Source organism: Rhipicephalus microplus, chromosome X (assembly GCF_043290135.1).
Source record: "Rhipicephalus microplus isolate Deutch F79 chromosome X, USDA_Rmic, whole genome shotgun sequence".
Classification (NCBI taxonomy): Eukaryota; Metazoa; Arthropoda; class Arachnida; order Ixodida; family Ixodidae; genus Rhipicephalus; species Rhipicephalus microplus.
Window position 1 is genome coordinate 67716752 of NC_134710.1, and position 16642 is coordinate 67733393.

The 16642-nt window shown below is 43.8% G+C and overlaps 1 protein-coding gene across 3 annotated transcripts in view; it reads left to right on the plus strand.

Annotated features, from left to right (window-relative positions):
* The first annotated feature begins 1437 nt into the window (after positions 1-1437).
* Positions 1438-16642, plus strand: part of LOC119175913 (uncharacterized) — a 35284-nt gene continuing 20079 nt past the window's right edge. Inside the window, exons 1-9 of one of the 3 annotated variants that reach the window (XM_037426949.2) lie at positions 1438-1595; positions 1683-1765; positions 2121-2264; positions 2343-2495; positions 3319-4498; positions 7768-7858; positions 7929-8010; positions 8195-8262; positions 9103-9198. In XM_037426949.2, coding sequence (XP_037282846.2) covers positions 1548-1595; positions 1683-1765; positions 2121-2264; positions 2343-2495; positions 3319-4498; positions 7768-7858; positions 7929-8010; positions 8195-8262; positions 9103-9198 — 1945 coding nt within the window. In that variant the 5' untranslated portion in view covers positions 1438-1547. The remainder of the gene's footprint in view (positions 1596-1682; positions 1766-2120; positions 2265-2342; positions 2496-3318; positions 4499-7767; positions 7859-7928; positions 8011-8194; positions 8263-9102; positions 9199-16642) is intronic. The other 2 variants (XM_037426950.2, XM_037426951.2) reach the window with 2 other exon arrangements.

Consider the following 16642-nt stretch of genomic DNA (forward strand, 5'->3'; position numbering starts at 1 on the left):
TTGTGTACGTATGCATGCAACCATACAAATGCATGCACGAACAGAACGTATGGTTGAACCCCCTCCCGCACCCCGAAAAAGATTTCTGGCTACGCTCCTGGTGTTTGTGAGAGAAAGACATTGTGTATGACACATCAAGAGGTGAAAAAACATGGAAGAGTTTTAGTTCTTTCGCCAGGAAGATGTACACGAAGGATTTCATGTCGGGTAAACATCGCGGCCGGGACAGGGGGGGGGGGGGGTAGAGATCTATAAATAGGAAAAATGCTAAGTGATTACCGTAACTCAGCTCACGAGAGAAGGTATGAGGAGGGATGATAGAGAGAGGCAAAGTTTGATACGAAAGAAAAAGACTGGGAGACGGTCAGAGGAGTTCGAGGACGGCGGGCCGATCGGCGAGAGCTCTAGGCAAGCACCGGGAGGTCGCGGACGATACAACTATTCGGAGCGCATGTGCAAATGGACTCCCCCCCTTCCCCCCTCAACGGGTGTTTAGTCTGTTTCTGTTAATTCGCGATACCACAACCTCACCGTTTCTAAAATCGACAATTCCTAGCTCGTACATGCTTATTTCGCGTCGCATAAATCCTCAGACGGCCGCGAACTTGCTGCAGCGTTCAGTAAGGAGATTTTGAGAGAATCGCGACCTCGTTATATACATACCTATAGATACGCTGAAGCTAATAAGGTAACTACGCCCAGGTTACCTACGCTTCTCACGCCTGGCGTTAGGTTCACCTATTCTATCACGAGGCTCACTGTAAAGAGCGCGGTAGCGAATATAATGACCGACCAAAGTATTGCGCAGTAGATCCTTTTAGCGAGCAATCAAATGCTTGTTGTAATTTTATTTCTCACGAACTGTGCGGACAAAGACCAAAGAAAACTTACATATTGATGTCGCTGATAATGATAGAAATTATTTTTCACCGATTCACGTAACGGCTTCGTTGCCGAATGACGCGCGTTGTTGCTCGCCCCCAACTAGTCAGCGGCATTCATACGAAATAACGTGGATGAACGTACCTGTTGCCGGTAGGAACCTTGAAGAAGTGATTCACACCCTTCTTTGCGGAACTGCTGCCCCATTTTGCGCAGCAATATGCGTGATAATTTGATGCCATCATGACCTGATGCAGCTTGCTGCGACTGCACCGGCTGATGCTCCCGCATACGAGTCGTCTGCTACTGTCGTCTGCTCCCGCCCTAGCAACTCTCGTTTCGCAAACAATTAATCAAACATTTCTACTGGCTTGTATTATGTTTGCATAAAAACTAACAGTTGTTTATTTTTATGTTTCAAGTTCACTTGCTGTACAAAAAGCGTTTACCTACGCACGGGGTAAGCTGTCTTTGTTGTGATGGTAGCGACGCTTTACGGCGTGGCCGCGAAGCTTACAACATGCCACTGGCTGGTACAGTCATATATATATTAAGAAGCTCTATGGGTACAGCCACATCAATCCACCTACTGATCCATTTGTCCACTCATCTTCCCCTAGTAGTGATGAAAGCCAAAAAACACGGCGCTGGCCGTCTCGGAGGTCATGCAAACACCATCGAACGTTTCCGACATGGAGCGTTGTGAATTTCAGGTTAGTGCGATACGTTTATGTTGAAGACGTTTATGTATCCAGTGTGTCGGTGTTTAACGCTTGTCGCCAATGTACCCTTGCGCGTAGAGTGGCAGCGGCAAAGACGAAGTCTTCGCGCAAACTGTTCGCAAGGAGATAACGAATTTTGTACAAGGTGGCGTTGAAAACAGGTAAAGTGAAGTTCTGTTTGTTATCTACTAATATTGTTATCAAGCTTGTATGCAGTTTATATTGGTCCACAACAATGACTAAGCTTAATTGGAATTACTGTTGAATGTTCCGTCTTTCATGCGATGAGAAGTGACACCGGTCAGCATGCGTCTTTAAAGGTAGTGTTGGCACCTGGAAATTTGAGCTGTGGGTAACGCTGTTGCTCAACTTGGAAGTTGAAGCGTGTCGTTCTTGTTGAAGTGCTTGTATACAGTTTGATCTAAGTATCTAGTTATATAAAATTTGATGTAAACATCAGATGTGTATCCTTTTTCATAGTTTTAACACACTCGCTCGATTTCTGTCTCTCTCCAGTGTGCTGATCTTTCCAGTTCTACCGAAACGCGAAAGATTCCTGACTCACAAGGTTGTTGAAGAAGAGTTTGAGGATCTGTGCAGTTTCTCAGTGGGAGTCACTCTTAGAAGGACAGCTGTGTGCCTGAAGTCGCGGCTTATTTTGTAAATTACGTCATTTGTTTTCTTCCTGCTCTGATATTGCAAAAGCACATGGTCTTGACGGAAGTATTTCCTTTCCAGTGCATTTAACAGCGGCTTCTGCCTTATTGAAGCAGCGCGAAAAGTTGCGGTGAGGCTCTGCAGAGAGAAAGGGCTTCCAGTCGACTTCCTTTCACATAGCATCGAGAGACCGCCACCTTCAAACAGAGAGATGCAAGCACCGAGGTCGGCACGGTAACATACGCCATTGTTGAAAGCATGCCATTAATGTTACATTTTTCTGTTTCTCTTCATTGCATGCCTACCACACATATGAGCATTAAAAAAAAGAACAGTACATATAGAGCGGACAACAGGCATTTCAGAATAGGGGAAAAAAGTTGTTAACCTTGACTGACAGAAACTAATGGCATGGTTTGCTGTTCTGTGGCACTCAGTAGGGTATTTTTAATTGAAATCGGTTATGCAACATATTTAATATTTACTTTAAGGCCAAGTATATTTCACTGTTGTAAAGGACATTCCCAAATTACCGGTCCAATTTTTTGTGGCAATATGTGGTGACTGTTTTTGGTGTTTAAAGAAAGCCATAGAATGTGAAGTGAAACCATGTGACTGCATTCATGTGCTACTGTGTTGCAGCTCGTTCAAATATTCTTCGAGTGAAAGAACCACACACGTGGTTTATGGCGAAATGAGCGGCCAGAGCTCCAGGCATTGGTTTCACATTGAGTCAGCATTTTTTATGGCGATGCACAGCAGTGAAATGCTGCTGCCCCTGATAAGTGATAGGTTGCACCTATTAGGCCAAATTGTGAAAAACACGAAATCGGTTATGTCACAGTGTACAGATTTGAATGTGAAATCGAAAAATATGATGTTAACCATAGTTCTCTTTCATTAAAAAGCCTGTGATGGTACAAATAATGGCAGTAAGGTTTCGAAAAATTATTTATCCATCTAAATGATGTTTCACTTTAGTGTCTCTTTGACTTTGAAGGTGATGGATATGTAAGGTTTGATCATGCAAATTTGTTGCTCGACTTCTTAAATGCAGGCGGCGTCAACGGCGTCCAGATGTACAGTTGTATGTGCCACGAGGTCGAAAAGTTGAGGCCTTGAAATCTGACGCCAAAGATGCCCCTGCACAAGCAGCAAGGGTGCCTTCAAAACACTTGCTAGAAAGGAGAGCACCATTGGCAACAACAGATGCCACAGAAGCCTTGACACTTGAAGCAAAAGATGGCAATGCACAAGCAGCAACGGTTCCTTCGCCACACTTGCCCGAAGGCCAAGCATCCTTTCCAACAACAAGTGCAGCTGAGGCCTTGAAACCTGATGCGAGGGATGCCTCTCCACAAGCGGCAAGAATGCCTTCTCCATGCCTGCCAGAACGGCAAGCACCTTTCGCAACAGGTGCAGCTGATGCTCTGAAGGATGATGCAAGATATGCCCCTGCATTAGCAACAAGGGTGCCCTCCCCATGCATGCCAGAAAGCCAAGCACCTTTTTCAACAACAGATGCAGCAGAAGCATTGAAACCTGATGTAAGAGATGCCCTTGCACAAGCAGCAACGGTGCCTTTGCCACACCTGTCGGAAAATCTGGCACCTTTTGCAACAACAGATGCGGCTGATCCTCGATGCATAGAGGACACTGGATATCATTATATCAAAGCACATTCAGAACACATAAAAAAAGCCTGCGCTCAATTGGACGAAGACACTAATGTGCGTGATATGGATAGTGATGCGGACTGTGCATGCCAGGTATTAGACAGTAACTGTGATATGCTCTCCACAAGTGGGAATTCTGATAATGGTAAAAGTGTGATCCAAGGGTGCTTGTCACTTTCCCAGGAAAATGACTGTCAATACATTATAAAGGCCGCAAACGAATGTTATGAAGAAGTGAATTCATTGCAGGCATTTTCATCTACTGCAACAGGGAGTGTAGGTACACAAAAAAAGACAGGCCTGCAGGTGTTGCAGTGTAGTGTTGGCATCGTAGTGGATGACAATGTTGTGAGAACTAGTGAAAGGACTGAAAATGCAGTGCATGAAGAGCGGTCACCTGCAAGTCATATGGAGATGGCACAGTTGTGTGGTGAGCATGTAGACACTGCTGGAGATAGCATGGAAGCAAGCCTTGAAGAGAGCCATGAAGATGCTGAGGATTCATGGGATGCTCTTTTTGATGAAACAGGGGAATGTATTGATCCAGATGTATTGAAAAATGTGAGTGAGTTTGATCAAATATGTCTTGGTTTATTTTATTGATGCTCAAGTGGCAGTTTGTACTTCTTTGTGCTGCCTATCTACTTGAATTTCTGGCGCCAAGCATGCCTTTCTCTTAAGTTTGTTCTATGGAAGGAAAAAAAAAAGCGGGGCCGTGGAGTTGAGTTTGCTAAGGGGCAAACAACAAAGGGGAGTCCACATCTTGTCTTATATTCTTTGTTAAGCTACAGCTTGACGTCACGGACGTCATACCTATGACGTCCGTGGACACTGTATTTGCATGGCAAATAGATTGTTCATGAAGTTTAGTATAGGGATATACCGTTAAAGTGTATAGGCTTGCCTATGTCTTGAATGCCATGGTCATGAACCGTTCGAAACTCCCACTGTGCTGCACTATTAATGGTCATGTCAACATGTAGCCTGCAACTTATCCACATTCTAGTTATTGTCACTGATGAAGCATGACCTTAACATATGTGGCTTTGATCTGGTGATTTTTTTTTGCTTGTTATAACATTATGTCTACAGTGTAAAAGTTGCAAAAAAAATTGCAACTGTGTAGTTTGCACTTGGCTATGTACTGCTTCTCACTGTTGCTGCTGCTCTAAAGCTCTTTGCTGTGGGGTAGCTTATTGACAAAATTAGACCACATGTCACAGGCATTCCTTATTTTTGACTGGCAACTTTCAACTGTCCTTGAAGTATCAAGTATGCGCTCATTGAATTCCTCCGGTACTAACATATTGGGCATAAGAATAGCAGAGAAACTCGAGTACAAGTTAATGAACACATTGTGTGATGGAACAAAAAAATTATAGATGTAACTTCAAGAAATGGGTAAATAGAAGAGTGGATCGGAGAACAAACAAGGGTCGCTAATATCTTAGTGGACATTAAAGGGATGCTGAACAAACGTTTTTCCACCGATTTTTTCAGCCAAACTGAAAAATTGGGTGCTGAAATCCTAACTGCCGCATCTAGCGGCTGCACCATGATAGGAGGTGAAGTTTAAAGGAGCTTTGCGATGTTTTCAGCAGCACTGGAGTGTGCGTAGTGTTGAATACTGGGACAGATGCAACACAAATTATCAAAATTGATGCATGGTAGTGGAAGTTATTAGTCTTGAAAACCCCTGCTGACGATGAGAAAAAAACGTTCCCATTTGCATTTCACTCTTCCACTGAGGTCGAAGGCCAGTTTCAATAACTGCGCGCCTTTTACAGACACATACCAGAAGACTCTCCTCATGGTGGCAGTTGTGCAGCTTACCTAGCACTGTTTTGTAGCTGTTTTCAAGATCTGTTTAAAAGCTGTCAGGGTGGCACGACCTGACTAGGTCGTGCCACCCTGGCAGTCGTGTTTGCAAAGGAGATTTGTAGCAATTTTGCCTTGAATAAACTGCAAATGAGTTGTTTTCAAGATTTCTTATTTAAAAATGGGATAACTTTGTATCTTGGGAAGTATTACATGTGCCACGCCGATGTCTTCACTGCCACTTCATGAAACATCACTTCAAATCACAAAATTAGCCATTGTGTGTTTCTCTAGTCCAAAACCAACGTGGTTTCTCCGTTGAAATAAAATTATAACAGCTTTGTTTTTCGTGAAATCGGAACTTGGCTAAATTTAATGTTAAAACGTTATATAGTGAGGCAGGGCTATCTGTGCTGTTTGAGCAGTAAGAGAATGTTAAATGGCATGCAATAAGGCCCAAAAAATTTAAGAGGACATGTGAGGCTTCTACACTGCTGAAGAACGTACACGTCCTATGCTAACATGGCTTAGTTGACAGGAGAGAATTAGGGATGGGGTTTCTTATCTATAAAAATGTAGCTGGCATTATCGAGGAATACTATAGCATTAGTGAGAGGGTGGCCAGTATCATAGTTAAGATAAGAGGTACACAATGTATGTGGCACAGGCCTAAGTGCCTAAATCTAGCCATGATGATGATTTGGTTGAACGCTTTTACGAAGTCGTAGAATCAACAATGAGTACAGTAAAGACATATTATACTGTACTGATGGGCGATTTTCATCCCAAGCTAGTTAAGAAGAAGGCTTGAAACTGTGCAGTGCGGGAATATGGCCTCGGCTCTAAGAATACCAAAGGGGAGTTACTTGTAGAGTTTGCAGAATGCAATAATTTATGCATCTTGAATACCTTCTACAGAAAACGGGCTAACCATAAGTGGACATGGAGAAGTCCTAATGGTGAAACTAAAAATGAAGTAGACTTCATACTCTGTGCAGAACTAGGCATTGTAAAGGATGTGGAAGTTGTTGGCAATATTTGATGCAGTGACCATAGAATGGTAAGGTCTCGAATTTGCTTAGACTTGAGAGAGGAATGGCAGAAACTGATATGCAAGAAGCCAATGAATGAGCTAGTGGCAAGAGGGAAAGTTCAGGAATTCAGAATTTCATTTCAGAACTGATTCGTGGCTCTAACCGAGGAAATCGACGTTAGCAATGACGCAATGATTGATAATATGACTACATAGTATTATTAAGAAGTGTACAATAGATGTCGAGGGTACAGTCATTAGACATGACACTAGTAAACTATACCAGGAGACGAAAAATGTCATAAGAAATGTCAAACCATAAAAGCCTCAAGTGCAACTGACAAAGTAGAGCTGGTGGCGCTTTCAAAGTTAATCAATAGGCCTAATGTAGCCGACATAAGAAAGTATAACATGAAGAGAATTGAGAATGCTGTAAAGAGCAGAAGAAGCCTAAAAGCTGTGAAGGCAGAACTGTGCACTGGCAAAAATCAGATGTGTGCATTATGGGACAAGGAAGGCAAGCTCACAACCAATATAAATAGGATAGTTGAGGTAGCGGAGGAGTTCTACAAAGAATCATATAAATTACAGAGCATTGAAGGCTACATCAAACCAGAAAATTGTTTTCATAAGTGAAAACAAAGCAATTAGCTTTATTAAAAGGATAACGACTACTTGAAGTACATGTCCCCTGAAGGATCAGCTGAACATGTAGCATCAGCAGAATGGGCGTGGCATTTTTAAAGACCACTGCCTATTCAATAAAATATTTTAAGAAAAACTTATATTTCGAGCAGAAGCTCATTTTTGTTTTATTTTGAGAATAGCCTCTAAGTGCATTTCAAACGACTCTTCTTCATTGCTCTTCCATATGGTGGCTATTAGTAGTGCGATTGCTAGTAGAGCTCTAAAAATATGTCAAATTAGAAATGATACCAGTGATAAACTTTTGCCTTTGCGATTTGACTTTTCATCTTAGATTACTAAGGCCTTGGGTGAGATCAAAGTGCAGCAAGCACAACTTGATTACTCTAAGTTTGTGGATCGCAGTCCCAATTTATCGGAGGAAGGTATGTGCCCTTCTATTGAATTTTGATTATTTTGTTCCTATGAATGAAAAATTCTGTGGGGTGTTTACAGAGTATGGCCATGTCCTTGAGATGTACGATTTTCCTGCTGAATTCAAAACAAAAGATCTTGTGACAACGCTGTCATCTTGCAGGTAAGTATAAATTTCTTGTGACTAATGATAGTTGGGTATAACACACACTTTGAGACTCAAAGTGTAGATTTTAAGAGTGGCCTGTCTGCAAGTAAGGACCAAATATTTTGTGGCAGTTTTTAAAGTAAAATTGAAGTGTATGCTTAATGTATTTGACGTTGCCTCTTCCTTCATTTTATTTCAGAGATCAATTTAGCATTAAGTGGGTGGATGACACGCATGCATTGGCAATATTTTCATCGCCATTTGCTGGTGAGTTTTTGTACAATGCAAAAGTGAGATGTAGTTCATGCATTGGCAATATTTTCATCGCCATTTGCTGGTGAGTTTTTGTACAATGCAAAAGTGAGATGTAGTTCTGTGAAGTTGTGTCAATTCTCAATTAGGTAGGTGGGTTATGAATATTGATGCTGTAGCATTTGGTAGTGCACGTTTACACAACGGGAAATACACAGGCATTTAATACTTGGAACTAAAACATTATTTAATAGCAGGTTGTGCATGATGCATACATGCAATCGATATGTTGTGTGAAGACTTCAAGTGTGACGCTACGAAAATGTTTGTGAAGATGGCAGCACACATACCAGCAAAGAAGCTGTATTCCTTTTCTTTTTTTTTTAGTAAAATAGTGTTATGCATTTTCAGAAGGTTCGATTGGTTTAAAAAGCTGTACGTGCCTATTCCTTCGTTGCGTCCCTCCTTGTAATTGTGCTACCTGAAGCTGTGGGATTTTCCTTGCTGTCATCTCAACAACAATTCTTGAGTTTTACGTGCCAACATCGTGATATAATTTGAGGCCTGTTGCATTGGAGGACTTCAGAATGAGTTTGATCATCTGCAGTTTTTAAACTTGCACTTGTGTTCTTGTATTTTGCCCTCATTAAATTTTTGGGGCAGCCACAGCCGGGAATCAAATTAACATCCTTAACATCCTTGGGCTAGCAGTGTGACGCCTTACCTGACTGGATTTATCCCGTTCTTGCTGAACGCTGAACAGTAGTCTTTTGCTTGAACTTTTTTCTATGTGTACTTGCAAAGTGGTGCTCTATAGATTGTGCATTGTACCTCACAGTTTCCTTTCTCTCCCAGCGACCGAAGCTCTCAGCCTGCAGAATTCACTTGTGAAAATGAGGCCCGTCTCTGAAGCATCCAAGCAATCTAAGTTAAAGATTAAGCATTGTAGCGGTAAGTCTGACTCTATTTAGCAGACATCCCTCCCCACCCAAACTTTTGTCCCTCATTTCTCCTGAGGGCTGTTTGTCGACCCAGGTGCGTTTTGGTTCATCTGACTGGTCTAACTGACCGAGAGGGAGAGAACGTGTTTAAATGGGCCGTGCAACACTTATGAAATCATGGAATGACTCCACTATTGAACTGCAAGGTCTCGTGAATCTCCCTCTCGCAAAAAGCAGCGTCAAAGGTTGCTATCATAGCAGCATTTTGCCTTCTTTCTTTTTCTGTATTTACTAATACACTCAAAGCTACACGTTGGGTATGACAGGGTAGCTAGGCCCTGTTCAAAATTAGATTTGGCACATTTCAAGACCTTGAACACATTTTCTTTTCCTTAGAGTGCAGTCTACCTCTAGTGCACAAGTTTCCAGACGGGGCATTTTGGCCGCTTCACGTCCATATTTTCGCGACTCCAAATGAGCACTTGCCACCTAGCGGCTGCACCTGGAAACCCCACTAACAGGGTCAATCTTGAACGAATATATGTTACCACGTTGCGCGTTGAGAAGCGGTCGCATAGTTTCTTTATTTTCACCATGCCTCACGCATGAGCCAGAAAAAGAAGAAAGCGATGTCCAGAGACCATTGCAGTGTGCTGCGATGCATGGCATGGCAATGGAAAGATGAAAATTAACGCATTTTTTATCGCTTCTTGAAAGATGCAGACGACGCGTGACGAAGAATGGCACAAATCAGAAACTTATGCATTGCAAAGAAAGTGACGGACACGATAGTTTGTTCCAATCAGTTTGTTCACGGCAACTTAATTTGCCTCGGTGAGTACACCATTACTTAGCGTGTGTGCATTCAGGTCAACATTTGGGCATCTCTAAGCGCAAAGTAGTATTGACCGCTTATAACGTAAGTTGCAGGAGTCCCAAATATCCGGACTATAAGCGGTACCGCACTATATAACCAAAACAGCTCTTTTCAAGGGCCGCACTTCCGCAAAACATGTTGAGCCTGCATCTTCGTGTGTCCGAGAATTGAAGCATGCCATGCGTGGTGCTTACAACCATTTAAATTTCTGAATGTTAAAAAAAATTAGCATCCCAAAACATGCGTTGCCAAGGAAATGAGTGAAAAAAAAAAAAGCGGGTGTGGTTGTCTAACAAAATAAAGCACCATTACGAAAATTTGCCTACTACTTTTAAGACCTCCGCGAGTATGCGCATTAAGAAACTATGTTGAGTCACGTCCAAAATTTCACACACTGAAAGGCGACAATAATTCGATTTCACAGGCGTGCACACGATTTTGAGACATCGCAATCGTGTCGCAAGCCACCATTCGAACGCTACACGTGCCACTCGCGTTTTCATTAACGATAGGTATCCCTTCTCGTCAAGTGAAGCCACTGCAAAGAGCTTCGTTGATTCCGTACTAAGCCGCAACTTAGATAGCACGCGACTGCCCCGTCGCGGTGGTCTAGTGGCTAAGGTACTCGGCTGCTGACCCGCAGGTCGCGGGTTCAAATCCCGGCTGCGGCGGCTGCATTTCTGATGGAGGCGGAAATGTCGAGGCCCGTGTGCTCAGATTTGGGTGCACGTTAAAGAACCCCAGGTGGTCAAAATTTCCGGAGCCCTCCACTACGGCGTCTCTCATAATCATATGGTGGTTTTGGGACGTTAAACCCCACAAATCAAGATAGCACGCGACCGCTACCGAAATGCAAGAATGCCAATTAGGCCTAGCGTGCCGTTCGGTATGTTATTGCGGGAAGTTTGTCTAAGGCATGAAGATCCAGCCGTAAAAGGTTTTAAACTTGTGGATGAAGTAGCAAACGTTATCTCTGCAGCAAACTCGATAACGACGACCCTTTACCAGACAGGAAATGGTTAAGCGCAGCTGATAAAGACGGGATAGCACGTGCCGTGTCGAGCGGGGCGGCCTGAGCCACGCTAGCGACGTTAGTACACAGCGGCATCGGTGTCGAGGCAAAGGCTTATCAGTCGCTGAAGCAACCACTTTTTTTTTGCTTTTCTCTTTCTTCCCTCTGCCTTTCATTCACTCCGCGTCCCCTTCTCCTCCGTAATGACCTCGTGGCTTGCTCCCCAGCGGCACGCCCAGCGCGCCTCCTTTTAGACGCGCACGCGCTACCGCATTTGTCACAAAGATTTTCTGGCAACTGCATTATAACTGGTCTTTCAACTTGGCGGTACTGCACAATAAGCGGTACGCCTATACATGAAATTCTATGGAAGGGTAAACAGGAGTCCAGAAAGACCGCATTGTAACCAGTTTTGCACTCTAAGCGGTTACGTTATAAGTGGTCCACTGTGTATATAGTTTCGTTTATATAAGCAAGTCCTTTGGAAAATTCACTGTGTTTCATGTGTGGCTCTATGTTTCGCATCTACTTTTCTGTGCAAGTCATAGTGCTACTAGTGGTGGGAAACCTGTGCCAATTGCGCCAACTGGAAATTTCTGCACCATGCATACCGCTCCAAAAGGGTCCTTTTTGTCTGATTTGCACAATTGCTGTGCCACAAAGTGGTTTTGGAACTGAATTTCATGGTGATAACGAGCATATGAGCAGATATTACGTGATAGTCACCATCTTGTACACTTGCACTGCTGCATTCGCATATGAATCGGCCGATAAATTATTCACACTTTTGCACGATCGCGGTGGTGCCTTTTGTGGTAACCACTGGCAAGGAAGGTGCTGTGGCGACCACTGAAAAATGCACCAGTATAACATTGCGAATAAGAACCCTCGCGTGTTGCGTAGCGCCTCTTTAAGCCTACTGCATGCTTTTACTAGCTGGCGACTACCTGAGTGCCCAGGGGCGCCAATAGCTACCGTACTGCGCTATGTTCAGCGTGCATCGCTTTGTAGTAACGAAAGTAGCTGACTGTTGCAGAGTTGAACAACACGCCACGGTATCTAAGCAGTCACGGTCTTGAAATCTAGCTACACTTTGGTGCGACTCAAGTTAACTCTGCTGCATAGGAAAAGCCTGTTAATCCTTTTTGTCCAAATAATTTTAATCACTGAAACAGCCGTTAAGTAACAGCCAGCATGCCAACTGGTGTAGATAATGTAAAGTGACGTCATTAATTCTAAGACACCTCATATGACATATACACTCTCTTAGCACTTAATTTTGAGATGAAAAAAATGAAACTAACACTGTTCTCGTTCACCCGAGCACCACATTCACGAGGGCAACGTTGAGGTCTATATGAGCTTTACCCGCTTGCGGGCCGGCTTTACTTGCACATTCAAGGCACGTTCTCGTTGCAGGAACCGCGCATAAGAATGCATACGTGTCACCAAGTAAAATTTTATGATCCAGGTGGAGAACTCCTCAAAGTGCACCTGACATCCAGCACGCACAAGATTATTTTGGCTGAGCTCTTCTACAATTTTTCAAAGCAGGTCTTCGGACACCTCCTTTGATGGCGTCTTTTCTTCAATTACGTCCTCAATCTCTAAAGGTAGACATGTCAGGGCACTTGAAGGTTGCTGCAGGGCGCCGGGTACATATGATAACATTTGGTTAGGATGGCCACTGGTAAAACATTGCAGGTTCCCGTGAGCGTGCCAAGACAGTCAGCACAGGTGGAATTTCTCTGGTTTTTCCACGACATACCCAGCAAGGTGTATAAAACCGCATCTCTTGCGACGTGGTGATTGTAGTTATGCTGGGATTCATCACTAGGTGCGTGCTCTAGCAACTGAATCTGCAAAAAGAACCCAGCCAGGCTTCTTCTCGAGCCTACTTTTGGGCTAGAGCTGTCCACTTGCCTGCATAAAGGCTTTCCTCAACAGAGATGAGTAAGCAGGCAGGTTGGGAAAAATCTTCGGAACCGCACCATCAATGAGGCTCTATTTTCCACATTGCGTTTTGACAACAGTTCCAATAATGACATGCATGTAGTTCTTGCAGATATCTTGCGCGTGAAAATGGACATCACAAACCTTGAATTTCACCGAGAGTTCTTTGTCAGCGTGCCGAATGGCCCTGTTCCATGCGTAGTGACACGCACGCACGCGCATACACACACACACACCACACACACTCACACACACACCAAAACAGAACTGTCTCATAGGGCTCAGAGACCGGACGTTCACAAGTAATTTTCAGGCAAAGCGGCAGGCACGATCAAAGGCCGCGTAGTCCATGCGCTGTATCTGTTGCATGGAGTGGCGAGCCACATCCAGCAGCAAAGAATGCCTGTGTTATTTTTCGTCATGTCTTGCAGTGTCACTAAAACTAAATTACGACGTTTGTTCAGGTAGGCCTTCACGTGGGCCTTGAATTTCGAGAAGGATTCTTCTATAGGGTTAAAGAAGGGAATGTACGCTGGCAGGCGCTTAACAGAGTGCAGGGAGTTAGCAAAAGCCGCCTGTTCTGCTCGAGCGTGAGCAGGCGCGTTATCAAAAAGGAATACAGCTTCGGTATTTGGCTCATCGCGTTCTATGCAGGCGGAAACATCGCTGAAGAATTAATTAAAAACAACCCAATGAACTTCATCCACCACAGTCCAGTGAATAACTCCGTTTGCGGACAAGCATGCTGTAATGTTTAAGTTCGCCCCCTTTGTCGTTGTGGTCATGTGCACAGCTGGTTGTTCTTTAGCTGCCCACCCGAAGTTCCTGGAACGCCAGATATTGAAGTTAGTCTCATTCAAATAGGAGCGGCAAACACGGGGTCCATCAGACTGCAGCCATTGGGCGTACAGCATGCGGCTGTGCTTGGTATCGTCACGGTTGCGATCTGTATGCCTCTGCATCACTAGCTTCATCGAGTAGCAGTGGGCATCCAGCAAGCGATCGCCTGTGCTTGCACTGATTGTTACTCCTAGCATTTCTTTCTCCAGGGCCACCTTTATTTGCTTCAATGTAAATGTACAGTTTTCGTCGACAATTCGTCTCAAAGTACTCACGACGTCATCTCCAAACTTCCTTTTTGAACCCCCACCATGCTTTGATGTTTCTCTGTCGGTAGCGGCAATCGAGCTTGCTGTTTTAATGTTGATGCTTAGAGCGTCGGCCAGTTTCTTTAAGTCACCGCCACGCCTGTAAACGTCCACAATCATAGCCCTGTCAACCACCGATATTCTGCTGTTCTTTCGATGAGGTTCGTCGGGGTTCTTAAAGTGTGGTTCTCGTTACCGTCCAGGCATGACTTCAAGCAAAGCTCTCTTCTTGTCTGCTAATATGCCCGTATGAAAACACACGTGCTTCAAGCAAACACGCTTCAGCTACACTAAGCATCGTCTGTTACATAAAAACCGGAGTATCTCCTTTGATGCTTTTATAACAACTTATTTCCACATGAACCCGATTAAATGCAAGTTTAGTATTTTTAAGTGGTTATTTCTGATTTCAAGACCAAATGAATATCATCCGTCGGTCACTATTCTAACTTGGCTGAGCAGACGACTGCCGAAGCCTCAGCGAATAAGTAGCCAAATGCCGTCTGCTGAGCAGACGACACATGCATATGCAATGGTGTACATTGTTAGCCGGAATAATGCAGTAGCGGTGAAATATAGACTAACATGGACTCTATGAGCAAATACATTTAGTACCCATAAATGCAATTACTACTCACTGTTTTTTTTTATTTTGAAGCTATGACACCAAAATGTTAAGGGGAAGTAGCACTGCGCTCTTCATTTCATAAGCACTAGCATGTATAGGCGAGGGAAAAGTACTTCCTGTGACGTCATGTTTACGTTATTTTGACATATATACTATATAAAGTGGCTAACTATGTGTTTCTAGTGCATGGATTAAACTGACTGGCACCTAAATTAAAGTCATTGGCAATTGGATTAAACACGGTGGCACTTGGATTAAACTCACTGGCACGCGGTGTCATTGAGCTGGCGCTTAGATTAAATATGTTGGTGCTTGAATTAAATTTTTGGCACATGGATTAAATAGCTCGGCGCTCAGATTATCTGAATGGCGTGCAGATTATTTAGGCTGGCACTTGGATTAAAGTGAGCGAGAAAACCTGTAGATGGTAGTGTCATTTATGGTGTCATAATGAACCAATTGGTGCCATCTAACGGGGGCATCAATTGCCATCTAGCGGTGCCATCTAGCGGGGGCATCAAGGACTAGGTTTTATTACATAAAACCATCTAAGAATTGCAGCTCCATAGGAAGCTAAGTCAGCGAAGCCATGCTTACACATTTGTCACTTCTAGCAATGAAGAAGGCTTCTTATTTCCTTTTCCATTTTTTTGTTAGACTTGTACAGGATTAGTGTCTCTCTTAGGTTCAGTGTACATCTGCATCACCTACCGTGCCAATCCAGGTAGCCACCAATGTAGGAAGAAATGGCCAGCCTGTGCTTGCGTGGCCTCTCATTAAAGCAGCATCTCACGACTCCTGTCTGTCCTATGGAGCAGCAGCTACAGGACAGGGGTACATTGTAAACTGCACCTGTTACGCACTTAATCAAGGGAACAACGTGCCACATACCACAGGGCATGTGCCTACTTTTGTCCATCATTGCACAAACTTTTGCCAACTTGCACGGAGCCATAAAAACCATTCAAACCCCGTAATGGTTGGCAAATTTTTTCCCATTGTGTGACATGTGATGCATGTAAGGCATTACATGCAAAGGTTTTCTTTCCGTCAAATTCTGGCTTTGCTTACCATTACCTTTCATGCTCTTAAAGGGGCCATAAAACACTTTTTCAAGTAATCATGGAATGAATTCATTGGAAGAGCTTATTGCCTCACGAATTCAACGCTGCAAAAATTTTAAGAATCCATCAAATGCAAGTGGAGTTACCAAGGTTTGCCGCATGTTGCAATTGCATTCTCTCTTCTCTCGTCCCAACAAAAGCACTGGAAGCAGGGAGGGATGGCAGGGCCACAGAAAGACGTCACACGCGCCTCATGACCTTGAGCACATTTATTTTCTTTGGCTGCACGGCTTCTTTTTCAGTGTGATCGCGCTTGCACGCGTGGACAAGTAGCGGCCTCCCGTGCTGACTTCTGTAACGAGCGAGCGCGCCATGTTCAAATTAGCCAATGGCTGATAGATGGGCTTACTACGTGCGATTTTTGGGCATATTGTGCGATTTATTAAGAAAAGAGAAAGCAATATTCAGCTGATTTTGATCATTTATTGTGAAATCCAGGCCGCCTGCTGTGCTACAATATTTGGCTCACGTGTTGTCAGGAGTCTCTACTACCGATCGGCAGTATTTTCTGACCATGCTCAACAAATGTTGCAGGGCCCCCTTAAGTAGCCATTCACAGGAGCTTAAAATCGCACCTAATGGGTAACTGGCATTGATCAAGCATCCCTCCTGGAGTGCAAGGCTTTCTTTGACCTTATGGTGGCATGGTTTTTCCAATGACTAATGACAACTGAAGGACTCAATTGCTCTTTTGGTCGGAATGTGCACTTTC